Raw genomic sequence first — 21,184 nt, forward strand, 5'->3', positions numbered from 1 at the left:
AAGTCACTTTCTCCTGTAAGCAGAACTTAGATGGCTTCAGCAAGGCTGCTGCTGTCAGGTGTTCTCTGAGATACGAGACCAGCATCCGCCTGGTTGGCAAACCTCATCCCTCCAGGCCTGCTGTCTCTTTTGACTGTCTTTAAATCACACTATCAGGCACGAAAACTTTTACAGGGCTATTCATGCTGCCCCAGGGCTGCACTTGAGGAACTAAAGTAACCATTGCTTAATCTGCACAGGGATGAGTAGCAATAATTTCTATCACTGTCGTGTGTAACAGATCACTGCTAAAACCCTTCCTGAAACACACGAGGTAGAAATGATGCCCGAGGCTGTGCTGCTGCTCAGGATTAGTGACTCAGCTGGGCAGCAGCAGGTTCCTGCTGTGCCTGTGCCCACTCGCCTGCTGGAGAGCAACCAAGGGAGGGCCAGAGAGGAGAGGAAATTGTTTTAGAGCCAAAAGTCTGATGGAATTACTTTGATCCAATGCTTTCTAGTCTGTGGCAGCTAGGAGCCCTGTGCACGGGCCTATGTCCATTCCACACCTGAAGGATACAGATCTGGGGCTCAGACCAAAGGGAGAGGGAACAGTTTGCATTAAATCAGCTTCCCGTGTAACAATGGACAAGAGGCTCCTGCAGCTGAGGCGCAGCTTGCTCATCCTTTGGGTGATCAGTGGTTCATTCACCTTCCCCGAGTCTCCCCACAGCATCACAGTCCCACTGAGCACTCCGCAGGGTGCTCCCTGGCCCCAGCAGGTTTGGAAAGAGCTGATGATGTCATGCTGGGCATGACAGGACAGGCAAAGGAGAGGAAAGGAGATCGAAGAAGTGGGGAACCTGCCAGGTCTTTCCAGAGAAGGGAGTGTGAGATATTATCATTGTGTATCATCATTCAGCAATTAGAGAAAAGGGCAGGAAACGAGACACAGCAGAGTGCAGAGTTCACGGACTGTACTGTGCTTCTCCCTTTGCTGGAATGACAGACCTTCCTTGGGGAAAGTCTTCCAGACCCAGCAAACCAGAGCTATCTCAAAAATGAAAACCAGATCAAGGAAAAGTGTAGCTGAGCCTCAAGTTGTCTCAGACTCTCTGGCAGCAGGCAAAGCTGCAGGCTGGAAATTCTGAGCAAACTGCTCATGTGCTGCTATTTTTTTTTTTTTTTTGCCATCAGAAGAGAGTTGTTATACTTTAGCTGTAAATGGCTTTTTAAGTCTTGAACCATCTGCAGAATGCCCCAAGTGTACGAACACAGAAAAGCTTTCTGCAAACCACAAATGTAACTGATTAAATATAAGTAGGAGGCTAAAAGAAGATGTCAGTCCAAGAGTAATTGGCTGTGCTGGCAGCACAGAGAGACGTGGCCCCTTCTGCAGCCAAAAGGGCACGGGGGAGAGATTGATCCAGAGAGATTGATCCAGCAGAACACTCAGTCACCCCTGGGATCTGTCACCCCGTGCTGAGATATTTACATCAGTCAGCAGGAGCAGCCTGAGATGAAATCCCCAGGAGAGCTGGGAGAACAGCTGGGAGAGCCGATGAAGAGCCTGGTTTGTAATCAGTGGATTCAGTTCCCCTGGGAGGACCTTATCAGGGGATATTCATCAACACATATTTGCATCAATGAAAAAGGCTTTAATTCTGCATACAGCTCAGGGTAACCCTGTTATCACAGGCAAGAGTGAAGTCCAAGCTCAGCACAAATGATCTCTGTGTGACATTACAGTGCTCTGAAGAAGGAAAGTACCACAGAACTATAACTTATTGCTTGTTATTTACTCTTTGCTACACACATTTGTGTCTGTGAAACAGGGACAAATTGCCTCTCCAAGAGATGGACAAACACTGGTTTTGGAGAGCATTTTACAGATTTGCTGCAAGCTGCAAGTACAAGAAGAAAACTCTTTTTAGGATTCAGTTGGGAATTACAGAGGCAAGACCTCAGTGAATGATGGTGAAACTTTATGGACAACAAAAATGGAAACTATGAACATCCTTTAAAGGTATTTCATGATGGAGACACAGAGAGAAATCGATGGGATGTGCCTGTGTCAAGAGTAATATAAAATACTGGCAAGAACACTGACAGTGAATAATACTGAATTAAATGTCATCTTTCCAATCTCCAAAGCCCCATGTGCTCCTCAGACAGCTGATTTTACAATGCCCTCAAGGAGGAGGATAGTTGTTATTGTTGTTGCCATCCTACAAAGCATGAAATTGAGATTTGGAGGAGCTGAACGATTTGCCTGGAGTGACTTGCAAAGCTGGGATCAGACCCTGGAGCACCTGGTGTCACCAGCAAGATGCAGATCAGCCCCAGCACAGCCAATAGCAGGCTGACAGAAGGTGGCATGACAAGTAGATCACCAGCCAGTTAAGCAAATACTTTGTAAATACTTTGTAAATTGAGAACACGAGGATTTTCCATAGGTTAACATGGAAATTCAGCTGACAGTGAGCAGAGAGGAGCTTGGGCTGCCTCTGGATGAGCTCCTCCCTGGCCAGGCTGGTGGGTGCTGGCAGTGCCTGGCTCCAGCTCCTCTCCTGGCCCTTCTGTACCTGGGCATCAGCAGGGACTTGGGGTTTGGTGCTGTGTCTGAGTCACTGAGTCCCCTAGGAAGTCCTCTTGGATGTGAAAACAACTGGTGATTGTAGTAACATGAAATGCTGGATCTCCTTGGGGGCACATTAAACTTCATCTGCATTAGCCTAAGAAACAGTCCTAAGCCTTAAAAGATATCCTGAGACTCCCAAAGGATTTCCCTCCAGGGAAATCTGATCTTTCTCATTTCCATTGCCCTGTTGAGTCTGATAATTCTGCTGCAAAGGACCCTAGGAATAAGTCCAGCATGTCCATCCTCTGCCACCACCCCACTCTCTGTCACACAGCCCAGGACGCCAATGGAAACCTGAAATGTAATCCCTTCCTTTCTATTTTTTACAAAGCTCATTACGTGGGAGCAACACCTTTGCCTGGGGGAGGCTCTTCTGCTCATTTGTTACTTGAAGTAGTAATTTTTCCCGGTCAGACCTGTGCTGCTGTTCCTGAAATGCCCACGGGAGATCCTCATGAGCCGTCATTCCTCCTCTCCCCTGTCATTCCTCCTCTCCCCTGTCATTCCTCTGCTCCTCTTCCTCCCCTGGGGCACAGAGCTGCCTTCGAGGGGCTCCCAAGTCAGCCCAGGACAGCTCATCAGAGCATCGCCCCTGGCTGCCCGCAAGGATGTGGGGAGCAAATTTCCGTCTGCAGACTCCAGCCAGGAAGTCAATCAAAGCTAATTCTGGCAAGAGCCTTCCATTAGGCACGGAGATCCCATCATTAGCAGATCTCCTCATCACAAAGGGAAAATGGCTTTAATAAAATGAGGGCTGTGACTGCTGGCAGGGCTTGGGGTTTGTTCTCATGGAAAAGCCAGAGCTGGTTTTAAAGAAAATGTTGAATTTTGGAAAGGAAAAAAGCTGCCATGAAAAACACACAGTTCCAAGAAAATAATAATAAATCACTCCTTTACAAAAGCTGTAGGAATTCTAATCACCTTTGGTAAAGTCTGAAGGAAAGAGAGAGAAAAAGAGAGAAAGGGAAGAAAGGAAGGAAGGAAGGAAGGAAGGAAGGAAGGAAGGAAGGAAGGAAGGAAGGAAGGAAGGAAGGAAGGAAGGAAGGAAGGAAGGAAGGAAGGAAGGAAGGAAGGAAGGAAGGAAGGAAGGAAGGAAGGAAGGAAGGAAGGAAGGAAGGAAGGAAGGAAGGAAGGAAGGAAAAGAAAGAAAGAAAGAAAGAAAGAAAGAAAGAAAGAAAGAAAGAAAGAAAGAAAGAAAGAAAGAAAGAAAGAAAGAAAGAAAGAAAGAAAGAAAGAAAGAGAAAAAAAAAGGAAAGAAAAAAAAACATGGACATGTCTGCTTAGTTTGCAGTAATTGAAAAGAAGCCTCTACTCATTGTGGGTGTTTTCCTCATTGAAGAAATCACACAGCCACAGGATGTTTGGGTTGGGAGGGACCTTAGAGACCATCTCATTCTACCCCCTGCCGTGGGCAGGGACACCTCCCACGGGACCAGGTTGCTCCAAGCCCCATCCAACCTGGCCTTGAAAAATGAACGACCATAGAAATCTCGATGAAATGGAATTAAATGTTTACTCAGCAGTAATTTTGTAATTCTTTGGTAGCAAAAAGACCCATTGTGACCAGGCTGAGGGTGGGCTGCAGGCAGCCCTGCCTGACCCTGAACCCTGGCTCCAGGCAGGGTCTGGCCATCACTGTGGCACCAGAGTACCCTGGCTTTGCTTCCTGAGGATGGCTCTAACAAAGGATGGGCACCCACAGAACCGTCCCACAGTTCAGGAGTTCTGGATTTGCAGTGTCAAGATAAAGCTGAGCTTAATGAACCTGCCCAAATGGCAGAAGCAATATTTGTGAGCCAGGCTGCACCTGACACATTCTTTATGCCACGTGTCCCGGTGACCTGGATGCCAAACCCAAAGCTGAACCACACGTGGGTGAGAGCCAGCCAATATTAGCATTGCTATATTAATGTTATTAATAAAATGAAAGATTCAGGCGACAAAACATTTTAATTATTTCCCTTCTTCCTCAATTTAGCATTCCAGAACTAAAACATTAGTTTAATAAACTTTTTAAAAGGTCTTTTCTGTTGTCCTTTCTAAATTTACCACCTAGATTGTATTGGAGAGTTTTCATGGTGCTGGTTGGAACTGGATCAGATTTCTGTAGAGTCATGCATCTCCTGAAATTCTCCACATTACTGCTTCAGGAATCGTACGAAACATCCTGTGTGGCAGTGAATATTCAGTGGACTGCATGTTTGGTGTCCAGGAAATATCCTTCATATTTTGGATAAATACTTGCCTATTTTGTCTATCCTTGAAAGCAGCAAAACAACCCAGACCTCTTCAAGGGGATGTTTTGATGGATGTAGAATAAAGAGAAGGGATAAACCAGCTCTGGTACATTCCAGTGCAATATTTCTCTGTGCTCTCCTGGAGCATTTGAGGTCTAAGGACCCAGACCAGGGGCTCACTCCACCAACAGCCACGTGGACTGGAACAGACCCTCGCTGCAGGCCCAGGGTGGTCTCCTGGCCCTGGTCCCAGGGACTGAGGCCAGCTGAGTGAGGGGACACCCTCGTTTCTGGTCACAAAGGGGTCAAACAGGCTCTGTCAGATAGGATGCCTTTCCCACAGCTTTCACTTTCCGGGTAGACTCGCCCACGCCGGGGATGGATAATTGCCGTGGTGCTTCATTCCCCGGGCACTCTTGGGTATCGTCGGGTTTTTGTGTCACTGTTGTTGAGTTGTCATCACAAGTCAGACCTGATGATTCAGGAAGTAACATTTTTGATGTAGTTTTGAAACACGCTTCTGTTAACCAAAGCATCTTTCTGTTGTGGGATTTCTGGAGACAAACGCCTTTGGGGAATTATTTCCGGCTGAAAAAAAAGAAAACACCTCCTAGCCAGGTCACAAGGAGGAAGAATAAACAGCCCTTCTCCAGTGGCACGATCCACAGGGACTGGTATAAATAGAGGACCAGGGGACAGAGGTCTCACAGTCGGATCCTGCAGCGACCTGAGCACTTGCCTTGGGCTCTGTTGGCTCCGCACCCACACCATGAGCTGCACTGTCAGGCAGGTCGTCACCACCTGCGCCCAGGGCAGGGGCAGCACGGGCAGCAACGCGGCTGGCACTGCCAGGAGGGTCTCCTCCGCCTCCTCGGGGAGACACGCTGCCTATGACTTGGGTGCCGTGGTTGGCAGCTTCTCCGGCGGCAGCGTGAGCGAGGGATTACTCGGGAAGCAGCTGAGCGCCGGCAGCGCGGCTGGTGGGAGCTTCGGAGCCACCCAGAGGGCTTGTTCTGCCCTGGGATTCAGCGCAGGAGGCGTCTGCACTCGAGGTGGCTTCCCCAGGGCTGGGGCTGGCTGTGGGGATGGCATCCTGTTTGCTAACAACGAGAAGGCGACCATGCAGAACCTCAACGACCGCTTGGCCTCGTACCTGGACAAGGTGCGGCTGCTGGAGGGGGACAATGCCGACCTGGAGTGCAAGATCAGGGAGTGGTACGCCAAGGTGGGGCCCATCTGCGAGCCACGGGACTACAGCTGCTACCACAAGGAAATCGAAGACCTTCAGAACCAGGTAAACCCTTGTTTGTCAAGAAAATCCTAATATTTCTTTGGGCTTTGCTTTGATATGTGCACAGAGCCCTGTCAAAGGGCAGAGGCAACGGCTCTGGAGGGGCAGCTGAAGCAATGGTTTATGTGAAATGATGGTCTGTGGGAGGGGGATTCTGCATTTACTGAGCACTGACGCTTAGCAAGGTGGGGTCCACCCAGCTGGAACACGGGTTTCCCTGCTGTGATGCCATATAACTGATTAATAACCCCAACATATGGAATTATTATAAAATACCCCAGGTAGGTGGAGGCAGAGGAAGCTGCAAGCCCACATATTCCTCTTACGATTTCTTTTCCAGATCCTGTGTGCAGCCATGGAGACTAACAAAATCCTTCTGAACATTGATAACAACAGGATGACTGCTGATGACTTCAGAGTGAAGTGAGTATAGTCCCCTGCTGGCCCATGGAAGGGCAGGTGAAAGGTGGTGATGGGGAGGCCCCAACCCTCTGCCTGTCACCCTGCACAGTGAAACAGATCTCTGACACCACTGGCAATGTTCATAGCGCTGCGTGTCTGAAGCGAAAGAACTTGATCCTAATTTTTTTCCCCCAAGCTCAGCTGGAGGCCTTACCCTGCTTTGCTGACGTGCTGACCTTTGTTTGCTGCCTGTTTAAGGTACGAGACCGAGTGTGGTCTCCGGCAGAACGTGGATGCCGACATTTGCAACCTCCGGCCCGTCCTGGACCAGCTGGCCAGCTGCAAGACCGACCTGCAGCTGCAGTGTGAGGCTCTGACAGAGGAGATGTGCTGCCTGAAGACCAACCACGAGGAGGTCAGCTCTCTCAGGGAATTGAGAAGAAGGCAAATCTCCCCAGGGGTGGATGGATATTGCTGATACAGCCACGTATTTCCTGCAGGAAATGAGCTGTCTGAGGAAACAGGCCACTGGGGATGTGAGCGTGGAGGTCAACGCCTGCCCTGGCCCAGACCTGAGGAAGATCCTGGAGGATCTGCGGTGCCAGTACGAGACGCTGATGGAGCGCAACCGCAAAGAGACGGAGCAGTGGTACGCCTGCAAGGTACCTCGTGTCCACAGAGCTGCAGCCAGCTCTGCCCCACGGGGGAAGGGGAAAAATGAGGGATTATGTCCTAATAACAGCAAGTGTCACAGATGTGCTCAGATCGAGCTGTACTGCCCGATTTCTGTGTTCCATCCATGGCAGAGGGGCCACCACATGGCTCAGATGGTGTCACTGGGTCCCAATGGAATAAACAGGGTGTCAGCCTTGGATGTGCTCAGGGCACTGCAGGGTGTGGGGACGCCCTGGACACCACGAGATGCAGCGGGGAGGTGAGGAAAGGGCTGTTCTTTGCTGACCATGCAGGTGGAGGAGGTGAATCTGGAGGTTGTCACAAGCAGCCAGGAGATCGAGTCAAGCAACAAGCAGGTCACTGAGCTGAGACGTCAGCTGCAGGCCCTGGAAATCAATGTCCAAGCCCAGCTCACTATGGTAGGTGATGCCACGAGGATTCCCAGCTCCAGCTCTCGTGAGCAGGGCTGTACCTGTGTCAAACCCTGGTACCTGTGTGTTTGTTCTATTGTCAGAAAGAAAACCTGGAATCCTCTTTGACGGAGACCGAGTGTCGCTACAACAAATACCTGGCTGAGCTGCAGAACCAGATCTCCTGTGTGGAGCAGCGGCTGGCTGAGATCCGAGCGGAAATGGAGTGCCAGAACCAGGAATACAAGACCCTTCTGGACGTCAAGTGTCGCTTGGAGCAGGAGATCCAGACCTACCACTGCCTGCTGGAGGGTGGCCAACACGACATCATGTATGCAAACAGAGCTGGGCACCCTAAAATCTCAGTGCTTTGCCTTACAGGGATATGAAAATTCGTGATCCTGGTAGGAAAAGCAACACTGTGGTGAGGAACCAGTGCTGACCTGTTTCCAGACAGGGCCAATTAGAAAACCAAGAGGCATCTGAGGATTTGGCTCTGATAAATGTCCAGGGAGCACACCAAAGACCATTCTTGGGCCAGGGAATGGGCTGGGAGAGCCCCCAGAGCTGTCCCAGCTCCTGGCGCAGTTCAGCAGCTCTTTAAGGGCAGCTTCACCAGGAGCTGGACAAACAGTCATGTAACTGAGTTTTATTGGCTCTCCAGAACGAGACAGGATTAGGGACTAGCAGCTAAATTAACTGAAACGATGAATTATCTAAACATTTTCAGTTTCGCACAACAAGTTTAATTAAAGTTTTGGAAGTTTAATTTGTATGCAAAGCAGTTGGCTCGGCCCTGCCTTCCACTGACTGAGGTTTTGAAACAGTCATGCTGTGAATTCCAGACAGGGCTGCACACACACAAAACTGCCCTGAGCACCCACCTGCTCCTTTTGTTTTGTCGGGAGAGGAGCCTTTGGAATGGTGGTGCCCTGATGTGGGCTCCTCTGGACTCTCCAGTCCTAAATTATTTACAAGAAAAGTCAGTTTTTGTTCCAAAATGCCTATTGCAAGGGCTGAAGTGGCACTGTTAGTGCTTGCCTGGGGTAATCCTGAGGGCCAGATGGAAAAGCATCATCTGCCAAAAGACAGAGGGGACAGAGGTGGGTGGTGGCTGCAGCTGACCCCGGGGCTGGGAGGGGGAACTGTGGCCGTGACTGAAGAGACAGAGCTAAAGCAGTGAGGAGGGCAGGGGGAGATCTCCAGGGTGGCAGTGCCAGGGGTCTGGGTGTCCAGAGCTGTCTTTTTTCCACAGAGGGTCGGCAGGAAGAGGAGTCGGTGCCACAGCAGCTGGGAGAAGCACGGGGCTGAAAGCCAACCTGTGCCAGCCCTGCCTGCCCTGAGGCTCTGCCAGGTGAGGGGGCCTCCAGGGAAGTGGGACCAGGAACTGCTTCTTTGGTGCTGGGGACCTGCAGAACAGGAGGATGAGAGGTCTCCAGGCTTTTCTGGGTGATGAAGAGAGGCTGGAGGGGCTTTTTTTCCTGGAGAGAGGCCGGGCTGGAGGCAGACACCGGGGATCACAGCTGGGACTGTTGGTGGTAGGGCACTGGGATTAACTGGGCTGTGGTGGGAAGCAGTGATAAAGGATGCAGCTATGAGATATATATTTATAAACCTCTGCACAGAAATTGTGTTTGACACTGGGGGTGCCCAGCAGGAAATTAAAGCAGTAAAGTGTGTTTAAACAAGGCTTTCAGCACAACACGGGAAGGAGGAGCTGGCAGGGGAATCAGTCAGTCACAAGTCTTTCAACAAGGATAAAATTTAGCAAAGCTGGGGAGTGGAGGGAAACAGAAAGGTCAGTACAAAAGCAAAGGGGTGTAAGAGAAAGGCACAGGATGCAGATCCTCCTGAAAAAATTATTCTTCCCACTCTCCTTCAGGTCACTGCAGACCAGAGAGTCCCTGCCAGCCCCACTGCACATCCCCTGAGGAGCTCTCTGAAGAAAAAGTCTTTTGGAAAACAAGGCAAAAATAACTTGGGAGTTCTCAGCTGTGCTCCAGCAGCAGTCAGAGGGACTCTGGCACCTCCTGGCCACCCCACTCTGATCCCACCACTGCCCCTCACTCAGGCTCCCCTGGGTTGTGGCCATCCTCTAACAGCGACCAAGGCTTGTCTCCAATAAAACTTTGCTCCTGCTGATGCAGCCTTGAACCTGAGAAATACTTTTTACAAGTAAATCAATATACAAGTATTTTAAAAAATATATTATGACTCCACCTTCAGTCTCCAACCACACAGCAATCACTGCAGGGAAAAAGGAAAACAAACCAGCAGTGCTCCAGCTGAACTCAGAGCTGAGGATGGGGATGGAGGGTGGAGGAGAAGGACCAGTCAGTGTTGTGGAAAGGGATATTTGCTAGCAGAGGAGGAGGCAGGAGCCAGGACATGAAGCAGAAGGTGGTGAGGAAGGCTGGGCAGAGAGCAGGGAGGGAGTCTCAGGGCTGTCTGACTGACAGTCTGTGACTCGGAGAGAAAAGGGAGTCTTCACTTCAGCAGACATGTGCTAATATAATATAATATAATATAATATAATATAATATAATATACCTAATATCACATAGTATAATGCAATACACAACACCTTTGAGTTATTACAGATGCACACTAACAGGATAAAATCAAGACCAACAAGTTTTCTCAAATAATACCAAAGCAGGAGTTTTGAAAGCCAGGCTCTGCTGGACTCTCCACACCTTTCTGGTGGAGGAAAACAATTCCCAGAGAAAACACTAAATAAAGAACCTCTAAATGGATTTGTAAAAAAGGCAAACAGGAAGAACCAGCTGGCAACATGTGGGAAGATAAAAGGGTGAGACAAATTAATATGTGGGAGAGAATTTTTTTAAAAGTGAGACACAATAAACAGACAGAAAAAAAAAAAAAGCTGCTGGTGTTTTATTAGCCCAGAGAAAGGAATGGCAAACACATTTAGGAGCACGACTGCATTTTGCTGTGTGTGCAAGCCTAGGCTCAGGATCCAGCCTGTCCCTCCTCGCTGGCAGCAGCGTCTGAGCCATGGGTTGGATGGGCTGGGAGTGGTGGCACAGCCCTTGCTCCTCACTGCCTTTCTCCCATGAAATGTTGGATGGGGTTCGATGACTGACCTTAGACAGGGGCATGACATGAAGGTTTCTAACAAGAAGGCTTTGGGGGATACAATGAGTGTGAATTAGTGCCTGTTTCTAAAGGGAGAAACAGCTCAGACAGCTCTGGAATGGCTCTTCCTGGGCTCTGTCCAGGACACTTGTTAGCCCTGTGGAGTAATTGCTCTAATGAGCTCCTGGACAAGCTCTGTGCTACTTTCCCTGCTCAGTTCTGCATCTCCCGTTCCTGCAGCACTAATTATGCTGAGCATTTCGGGGTGGTTTAACCCACCTCGCTGCTGACACAGCACCTCTGAGGTCCCTGCATTGCATCTGTGCAGAAATGCAACTCTGCCTTCCCCGCCCAGTGTTTGTGACCTGGGCAGCGATGGGAAATGGTGACAGCTGTGGAGACAGCACAGCAAGAGACAGGGAAGGGGGGATAAATGACATGGGGAGGACACAGTGCACGGAGCAGCAGAACAGGAGTGACCCGGGACCCAGACTGTGCAGCAGCTCACAGCTTGTGCAGCTCCTTCTGTCCTCTTGTAACATTCAAATCTTGCAAAGCAAGAGCAAATGAGTAACTCCAAGACAGAGAGACTTGGGCAGAAGGTACAGGGCAGAGAGAGGAACCCAAGGATACAAAGAGCAAGGGTGGATGCCCCCGAGAGAGGCAGGGGTGATGGCAGCACTCGGGCTGGTAAGCTGACAGTGAAATGCACTGTGACAGCTCCAGCAGATGGGTTTGTGTTGTAAGAGAGCAGAATTACACCACCATCAGGAAAAACCCCTGAGGAATTAACACGCCAGAGGTTTAAGGGATCAGTGAAGAAATGGGAAGAAAACAAATAGTTTTGTAAATTACCAATGCTGGAAATCAGCCATGAGTTCCAGACTGCGTGGAACAGACAATTATCTCTGATTACAGGCACAGTGCATTGGGAAAAGCAGGCCATATTCTGCTGTGATGCATGAGCTGTAATTTCTCTACAAAAGTCTGTTTCATACAGCATGCAGACAGGTACAGACCAACACCCACAGTAACTATTTGTAGGGTTTACATTGTTGTTTATTGGCTATGTAACTTTTGTAAAGAATTACAAGAGACGAGCAAACTGCTGCTGTAACCCAACAGGAGATTTCTCAGTCCAGTACACTGAACAATATAATCTAAACTGCCAGTATGAGCACATAATGGAAGTGCATTGAAATTAAGAGCGTTTTGAGCCCAAGTATGATATGAAGATAAAAGAAGATGGTCTGGGGAGTTCTGGCTGCCCTTCACCTTTGCCTGCCTGGCTCTGTTGCACCCTTGGATGGTGCCTGAGTGCAGGAAGCACCTGAACACTCCAGGCTGTCAGGCTGTGACCTGATCCTGTGGCTCTGCAGCAGAGACCACAGGCTGAAGCCTTGGTTTCCCTCCCGTCCTGCGCTGTGCTCAGCTCTCCATGCAGAGTGGAATTGCTGCAGTTTCATCACCCATCACTGTTCCCTTATGTCCTAAGAAATTGTCCAGGACTCTCCTCTGCTGTGACAACCTGCAGTGCCACCAGAGATGCACCTGCTGGAGGCCTGACTGCACTGTCAGCACCTGGCAGGTTCTGGAAGGATCTAATACTCTCCCATCAAGTGAATCAGGGGAGACCGAACTTTGGTTGGAAGAAACCTGGTTGTGTCCACCTCCATGTCCTGCTGAACTTCTCCTTCTCCTCCTGCAAATGCTCAGTCTGCAGATGTGAACACTCAGCAAGAAAGAAGCTGAAACAGAGTCGGTCTCCAAGGTGTATTTAAGCCTGTGCTGTTACCAAACCCACTGTGGTAATTATTTCAGTTGCCTTACAGGATTTGGCTAAACATGGTGGTATAAACCAATGAGTCACTAGCCAGGGAAAAGTCGTGGTCTGCATTTGAAAGATGGGAGTATGGGGCCTGGAGCCGGCTCAGTATCACATCAAAGAGTTTAATAAGTGATGCCTAATGGCCATTATGCAAATTATTAATGGTAATTACAAGTGACAAGATAAAATCATATTCCAGTGTGGTTGCACAAACATCACTGAGGCAATGCTTATGAAAGCAAAGTTCTGTTGAACCAGACACACCTTTCTTGTAGTTGACACAAGAGAACATTATCAGCTTTGATAAGCAAAGAGGGTGAGCATGTGGAGCCAGGCTGGGCACGGCGACAGCCACAGCTCCCACAGGACCAGACTGTCCTGCCCACGGCACCCCTTGGGAATGTGGCATCCTCCTGCCTCCTCCATGCCTGGGCACCAATATTCACCCTTATCCCCTCTTCCTCCCCTTTCACTCTCTCTTCTCGTCCATCAAGCCCACAAGACTCAGCAGCAGTGGCACTGGTGTTGTGTGAGACCACTGCTGATCGTCCTGGCCCAGGGCCTCTTGTGGCTTCCTGCACCTGAAACCAATTGTTTCCTCCAGTCCTACACTGAGCTTGTAAATCCTTTAGGGAGACGTTTATGTCTTAGACACACACAGTCCCTTCCCTGCGTTCTGCCCCAAGGCTGTGTCCCAGGGCTACAGGAACACAGTAATAACAAAAGGGGAGGTAAAGAAATCAGTTTCGTGGGGGAAAAAGCCAGTACGGAGGGAACACAGCCCTGTCTGTCTTGGTGCCGAGCCCCGGAGCCCTGCCATGGCCACGAGGACAGAGACAACACCACAGTTTGTTTTTAAGATACAACCAGGTTAGCCAAGGACCAGGTTAGCCAGGGAGCAGCTTCTGGGTGCATTTGCTGTATCAAACACATGTTCCATGCCCCAGTGAAATTGGCAGGAGCCCAGAAAAACTCCAAAGAATGCAACTGCATCCCAAATATGAGTTCTTGGGAAGAATTTTATGGTCATGTCTAATCTTCACTGGTAAATTGGGATTTGAGAGTCTATGGACCATTCCATAAAATTGGGTACATCGGGATTTGAGAGTCTATGGACCGTTCCACCAGGACACGAGTGAAAGGTTGTACAGTGCTGCTGCTGTTTGTTTCGTGGAGCAAGACCTGCTCCTTCTTCCCATCAGAGAACTGCTGAAGGAAGCAGGGGTGGGTGCCCCATGCCCACCTGTAGAGAAATGCCCAACATCTGCAGTGTCTCCTCCTGAACCCGACACTCTGAAAGGGAAAGAAAGGCACCCTGAGCCCTGTCTCTGCAGGTTGCTCTTAGGTAACTCCCGAAAACCTCCCCAGCAGAAGCGAAGCTCCAAGCAAGCATTATATTAATTTCTCTTGGCTCCAACAGCCACACCCTGTCTTCAATTATATTCCTCAAAATGACGGATGAAAGCCAGATTTGCTCCCTCTCCTCCTTTTTGCTCCTGATTTTCCTGACTGTGAGTCTAGGCTGTGTGGGGAGCACAGGGGCTGTGTCTTGGGGGAGGATGGACTTGTATTTCAGGCACTGCAGTCTCAGTGAGGAATCCAAGCTCCGACAGACTTCAGCTCTGTCCTTAAGCAAGTTATTTCCCTGCACCATATGAATAATGAATATTCCTGGATGCCGCCAGCCTTGGGTAGGCGGCTTTTTATCATTTTTGATCTAAGTAAAGAAATAAATTATCCCACTGGAGAGTGGAAAGCTTTAACTCATGCTGGTGTGAAGACGATCCTATCTAAACATGCTTGGGGACACTCTCCTACCATGGTGACAGCAGTCACTGACTTCCCACCCGTAAAAGTAGCTGAGGGTATAAGCATTGGTTTTCTCTGCTCTTCCTCCCAGAGGTGACGCTGCTCTCAGAGCTCCTCCAGTGTCACCCTCACTGCCAGCAGGGATCTATCACAACTGCTCCTGTACATATGGACATCCTCCAGTCAAAGGCTGCTTTGTGAGTAAGAGTTGCGTGGAAATTCCACGCTGTAGGGAACAGAAGCCGTCGTCCCCCGGAGAGCGGAATATCCTCTCATTAGAGAGGCGGCTGGGGAAGGACACTGGCACTGGTGGAGCCAGTTCTCTGAATCCTCCCTTGGCTGTTGCCTGCCAGGTTGGAAGGTTGTGCTCCTCTGACCAGCCAGGCTGTGCTGATGCCTGCTGCTGCTCAGAAAAACTCTACAAGAAATGCAGAAAGCTCTTCTCCTTCTTATTTGGTGTGCAGCAGAATCTTCGTAATGGCAATCTTTGTGTCCCGGGATCTGGATATATCACCTGTGGATACTCCCTTTCCTGTCATCTCTGTCTTTATCTGTCATCACCACGCACGGAGAAAGCATGGACAGCAATTAAAGCAATTGAAAAATAACTTCAGCAAGGTCCTTCATGCAGTTGACATCAACCTGTGTGTCACCCATGCACAGGGGACACTGAGCGGGCCTGAGCTTCGCAGTGTGAGCTACCTGACTTCTCGTGTTTGCGTGACTAAAGACATTTAAGCCATAAATAGGAAACTAAATCCATGGGGGATTTACCTCAGTGATTTTGGAAATCTCACAATAAAGCTGTGCCAGGTGACCAACATCCACACCACAGTGTCCGTGGTCTGTTCTCTACTGCAGTCACAACCATTCACACTTTTCAGAAGTGAGAAATTCTATTAGTTTTCCATTTTTTGTTTCACAAGCTCTACCATAGCATGCGATATAAAAATGGTTATTGGACTAAGAATAAATACAAATTAATAAAAGATAAAAGGCACTTTGATGTTATAAATACCAATGGTTCTTCTTTGTACATAATCTAGGGCAACTTTTTTTCTTGACTTGTTGCAAAGTTTGCATCATACAAAAAGCTGATGACTCATAAAACACTATTTTACTTTTTGGAATAAGCTGCTGACATGTAAAGTATCTTCCTTGTGAACTGGGATTTCTAGAGGGAAACTGCCTATGGGCTATTTAATCTTGGCATAAACAGCCAGACTAGCCAGCCCCGTGGGAAGAAGAAACACCCCACAGGTGACACCCCCTTTGGAAGGTATAAATGGAGAGCTGCAGCAGCCGCCAGCCTGCAGTCGGACTCAGTATCACGCTCTGCATCTTGCTTTGGGCTGTGGGTTGGCGCTGCAGCTGGGCCTCGCCATGAGCTGTAGTATTAAGCAGACAACTGGCTCTCTCAGGGGCAGGACCAGCGGTGGCAGCTGTGTGATCGGTGGTGGCGGTGGTGGCGGAGCGCGGATCTCCTCGGTCTCCTCCGGAAGATACGCGACCTGCGGGATAGGCGGTAGCCGAGGGTTTTCTGGGAGAAGCTACTGTGGTGGTGTGAATTACGGAGGAGGACTGAGCACCGGCAGCTTGGTCGGTGGAAACTATGGAGGTGGCTTAGGAGCCGCTGTCCTCGGAGGATGTGCAGGCATGGGGTTCAGTGGTGGCAGCGCTCGCTTTGGCGGTGGCATGGGAGGTGGCATGGGGATGGGTCTCGGTGGAGGTGGTTTTGCTGGTGATGGCATTCTTCTTTCTGGTGACGAGAAGGTCACCATGCAAAATCTGAATGACCGCCTGGCTTCTTACCTGGACAAGGTGAGGTGCCTGGAACAAGAGAATGCTGACCTGGAGTGCAGGATCAGGGAGTGGTATGCCAAGCAGGGCCCTTTTTGTGAGCCACGGGACTACAGCTGCTATTACAAAGAAATAGAAGATCTTCAGAACCAGGTAACACCCCCTCCCAGCTGCTTTCTCCCTTGCAAGGCTCTCTCTGGTGCTGGTTCACAACTCAGTCCATTATTGGGAGTTACAAATTGTTGTAAAATGCCTTTTGCAAACAGCTATTACAACTTCTGCCTGTGGAAAGCCCAGAGCTCAGAGATAAAACTGGAGAGTTTGGGCTGTCTCTGTTGCTGTTATTCATCAGACATACTGAAGGGGAAAATCTCACTTCATGGAATGCATCTGGATGGGCTCAGTAGCCTTTTTGAATTTAGTTTGTGCCAAGGTGGTCAAAAAGATATATGGCAAGAAAAGAACTAAAAGATAAATAAATAATGGATCACATTAATTTGCCTGAATTTATGTTATTGTCATCAGTCTGGCAGAATTTCAGTTAAACTTTATTTCCTTTTCCTTATTAGTTTACTCTTTAATGTAGACTTGGGAAATATAGGACATCTAAATAAAACTAAGAAAAAAGAGAACATTGCCATAACATATTTAGAATGGGCAATTTAAAAATCAAAACATTTGCTAAGTGTTTGGCAAAGATTTAGGATGCCAATGCACAAAGAATAAAGAGAAAAGAATCCAGGAAAGGGACTGAATAAGATAGGCTCATCATTAATCCTTGAAATAAAACTTTAAATCTCGTAGCATTTAGATTTGAGGCTGAGGTGGATTGTAGCAGGTGCTGGACAGTAATTACACCTCCTGGACTCTCTGCACCTGAACCATGAATTTTATAATTTTAATGATTTCACTGCCCTTCCCTGAATATCCCTGTGAGTGCTGCACCCCTCAGGTCCCCATCCTCATCCCCATAATACCCAGGATTTTAAACAGAGAGGAGGAGGAAGAGGGTGTGGTTGCACCAGGCAATGGGCGCCTTGAGCCCAAGGACAAGGAGCAGAGACCAGGAACAAATGTTCATTTTCCAGATTGTCTGTGCAACCATAGACAACAACAAGATCATTCTGAACATCGATAACAGCAGGATGACAGCTGACGACTTCCGAGTGAAGTGAGTACCTGGGGCTGTCCCCTCCTCTGTCACTGCCTTCGGGGCTCTCAGCTGCTCTCATCTGGGCCAGGACAGGCTGGAGGCTGTGCAGAATTCTCTCATCCATTGTCTCTAGAGCTGCCCTAATTAGGGGCAGTTCCAGGAGGGGGAGTTTGGGATGCCAGGCTGGTTTCCAGTAGAGATTGAAGGAAGCAGAAGGGATCGGCCGACTGGGAGCAGTGAGGGTTCAGCCAAGCTTCTGCTCCAGCATGTGCTGTCTCACAGAGGGGAAAGTTTTGGTTTTTTCTGTCAGAGCTCAGAAATGCTGGTGGTTTAGACACTGACTGCTCTTTCTTTCTTGCTTCCTCCTCGCAGGTACGAGACGGAGCTGGCCCTGCGCCAGAGCGTGGAGGCCGACATCAACGGGCTGCGCCAGGTGCTGGACCAGCTGACGCTGTGCCGCTCGGACCTGGAGGCACAGCTGGAGTCGCTGCGGGAGGAGCTCTGCTGCCTCAAGAAGAACCATGAGGAGGTAGGTCCTGCCCTCTCCTGTACAAAGCGTTCGCTCCTGTGGGATCCATCACCCCGGGGTGCTGCTGCGGAGGGCAGTGTTTGATGGAGAGCATCGTGTGACACAGGAGCTGTGAAGGTCCATCAGAGAGGGGCTCTGCTCCCTGTGAGGGACCTTGGCTCCCTCAGTTCTTCCTTTTGTTTTAAACCTGACCTGATCTGGATGGTGTTTCCAGGAAATGTGCTGTCTGAGGAAGCAATCGACTGGAGATGTGAGCGTGGAGGTCAATGCCTGCCCTGGCCCAGACCTGAGGAAGATCCTGGAGGAGATGAGGTGCCAGTATGAGACGCTGATTGAACGCAACCGCAAAGAAGTTGAGGATTGGTACGAGTGCAAGGTGAGTAAATAATTCCCACAGCTCTGACTTTCCCTGGCTTACACCCAGGCAATCATCCTACAGGGATTTGTTGCATGTAAAAACCACACAAAAGACTGTAAGAACATTTAGCATTTGTTCACACTGACCAAGTGACACAAGGGAGGGACACTGCCACCCTGTGTCCTTGTCATGGGCTGAAGGAAGTGCTGCATGTTTGTGGGACTTGAGGTATGAATTCTCTACACAGCAGTAAGTGGGGAGAAGAAATGGAAGCAGTATTATTAGAAGAACAAGAGGAATGACCAGGTTTACACTGCCATTAGCATGAGAGTTTTCACTCAAACCTTTCTCATTTCATGTCTTTGCTAACTTCTTTGCTCTTTCCTTAATACTTGATCCAACTCCTACTGCACGTTCCCTAAAGCTCCTTATCCTGGATTGGTGATTTCAGATTGAGGAGGTGAATCGGGAGGTTATCACAAGTGGTCAGGAGGTGGAGACGTGCAACAACCAGGTGACTGAACTGAGACGCCAATTGCAAGCCCTGGAAATCGATCTGCAAGCTCAGCTCAGCCAGGTGGGTGATGAGCTGCTGCAAACCTCACCCATCTCACAGAACTCACAGCTAAATGCAGTGTTTCTCCTGCCTGTATTTGTCTTATGCCCCATGTCACTCCTCAGAGGGACAATCTGGAGTCCTCGCTGGCGGAGACAGAGTGTCGCTACAACAACCACCTTGCTGAGCTGCAGAGCCAGATCACCTGCGTGGAGCAGCAGCTGGCTGACCTGCGGGCAGAGATGGAGTGCCAGAACCAAGAGTACAAGATCCTGCTGGACGTCAAGTGCCGCCTGGAGCAGGAGATCCACACGTACCGCTGCCTGCTGGAGGGCGGCCAGCAGGACCTTATGTAAGTGGGCTTGAGACACACCAAAAAAACACAATAAAATACCTGTATCCTGGATATTTCAACAGAAGAGCAAAGTGAAGGACCTGCTGAGCTCCTTCTCCCTTACTGACCTATTTGGCCTGCCTGGTGTCATGGTGGTGAACTGCTTCCTCCCCTGTGCTATTGCTGTCATAAGGAGAATTGCAACATTTTGCCATTTTTCTGCCAAAAAGGGAAGCAGACTGAGAGTAGCAGGGGCGCTGACAATCTGTAGCTCTAGCTTATCTGTCATTTCTGTCACTAAAATGTTGTTTTCCTGTCCCCTCAGTCAGCAAGGAGGAATTGGTCAGTCTTCAAGTCTAGGAGGAGGAGTGGCAAGAAGCAGTGGGATAGGAGGAGGAGGCATCATTAGGACAAGCCACACTTACACTTCGTCTGCCCAGATCCCATCCTGTGCAGCTGCGGAGATCCAAGGTAAGAACTGTTCCACTCTAAACATTTCCAGTGTTCTCTGCTCTATGCAACACTGATGGGCTGGAAGAAAAATCTTTCCCACGTAGTTTACAGGTGCTACTTGAAAGTTTTATTGTGGGGCCTCTGGGAAATACAGGACAGGAGCCACAGAGGAGTGGCTGAGAGGAGAGCTTTTGGGAGCTGGGACTCTGCTGGTTTGCATGAGAATTGCCAAAGGGAAGAGGTATAGAAGGGAGAGGGACAGAGCCAGCAGGCAGGCAAGCCATGGAGAACATGGAGAAAGGACTGACATGAAACGTGGGATAAAAGAAAGGTACTCAGAAACCAGGTGGGCAAAAAAAAGGCAGGAATCGTGGGAATACTGGCAGATAACTACTAGCCCTAATTCAAAGGGAAACTTCCAGCTAAACTGAAAAGGAAAGAAGGAACTATAGTAACAGTTGGTCCAGGGGAATGACATGAGCAGGGGCGTTGATCTAGCATGGACCCCGATGCCATTCCCTCATCCAGATCACTGCTGGAGCAGTGTCTGCAGCTTCCACCTTTTGGCATTTTGATGCAGCCTGTGCTGCAGCCAGTGACAGATCCATCTGCCAGGCTGGCAGGAGCCATCAGATATTCCCAGGAAGGGGCAGTATTTATCTGAAATTCTAATTGAATTGGCTTGTGAAATGATCACGTGTAGGGAATGACAGTGTGGGAAAGAATCTATTTTTGCTATAAACACAGTAATGTTTCCTTTGATCTCTGCAGTGCCTTGCCGAAGGATTTGTGATTAAGCAGAGAAACGAGAATATCCAACAAGAGAAGCCTGAAGCAGAGCTACAGATGAAGAGAGAGAATATTTAGTGCATGTGTCTGCAGAGAGCACGGAGCGTGCTCGTCTGTTGCTCAGCCATGCTAAGCAATGTGTCAGAGGGATGAGCAGAGCATTGAGCCACATTCTGCTTTATTTTGCTATTTGCTTTTCAGTCTGTGTTGCTGTGTGTGGCCCAGCACCACAACTATTGCTGTAGTCAGCCAGGGCTATGATCACTTATGTACCTGCTGGTGAAAAATGTCTCTAATAAAACTTTGCTTCTGCCTAATGCAATCAAGAAGCTGTGTCTGAAACTGAGTTCCTTTTGAACACCGGGTGTGATCCATGAGCAAGGGGCACCTAAACTGGTCAGGATCATCCTGCACTGGGAGCAAAGCTGCTTTGCCAGCAGGAGAGAGTGGCCTTGCTGACCTGGCAGGTCTTGTCCAGCTCCTCCCTGTTGTCACAGCCTGAGGCAGAGGTTGCCCGTTCCTGTGTGACACCTGCCCTGACCCCCGTGGACAGGCAGGGCAGGCCGAGGCTTGTGTCCTTCCCACACAGCATTGGGCTGAAACACAGTTTTAGAGGAATTTTGAAAGTCAGTGATGGAACATACAGAGACAGTTTGCCTTGGTCCCAGTCTAGTGCTGACAGATCTGGGCTGAGCACTCTCATGCTCCATCTCCCAGCCTGGAGACTCTTGAGGATGAAATCTGGGTCTCCACAACTGATTCCATTTCTGCTGACATGGCTTATGTTCCAACCCATCCCTTTCATTCTATGGGAATCTTCACACTGGGAAAAGGACTGCAGGCA

At 49.3% G+C, this 21,184-nt stretch overlaps 2 protein-coding genes across 2 annotated transcripts; both read left to right on the forward strand.

Moving 5' to 3' along the window:
- The first annotated feature begins 5,623 nt into the window (after positions 1-5,623).
- Positions 5,624-9,732, forward strand: LOC119712065 (keratin, type I cytoskeletal 19-like). Its single transcript, XM_038162922.1, has 8 exons — positions 5,624-6,148; positions 6,486-6,568; positions 6,806-6,962; positions 7,048-7,209; positions 7,516-7,641; positions 7,737-7,963; positions 8,888-8,986; positions 9,515-9,732. Exons 1-7 carry the CDS (start codon positions 5,624-5,626, stop codon positions 8,973-8,975), a joined length of 1,368 nt encoding a protein of 455 aa, XP_038018850.1. The 3' UTR covers positions 8,976-8,986; positions 9,515-9,732.
- Positions 9,733-15,690: 5,958 nt separating this feature from the next.
- Positions 15,691-20,669, forward strand: LOC119712195 (keratin, type I cytoskeletal 19-like). The gene is made up of 8 exons (XM_038163157.1): positions 15,691-16,321; positions 17,257-17,339; positions 17,694-17,850; positions 18,065-18,226; positions 18,660-18,785; positions 18,890-19,116; positions 19,424-19,569; positions 20,323-20,669. Exons 1-8 carry the CDS (start codon positions 15,752-15,754, stop codon positions 20,346-20,348), a joined length of 1,497 nt encoding a protein of 498 aa, XP_038019085.1. The 5' UTR covers positions 15,691-15,751; the 3' UTR covers positions 20,349-20,669.
- Positions 20,670-21,184: the final 515 nt, after the last annotated feature.

This window comes from Motacilla alba, chromosome 27 (assembly GCF_015832195.1).
Source record: "Motacilla alba alba isolate MOTALB_02 chromosome 27, Motacilla_alba_V1.0_pri, whole genome shotgun sequence".
In the NCBI taxonomy this organism is placed as follows: domain Eukaryota; kingdom Metazoa; phylum Chordata; class Aves; order Passeriformes; family Motacillidae; genus Motacilla; species Motacilla alba.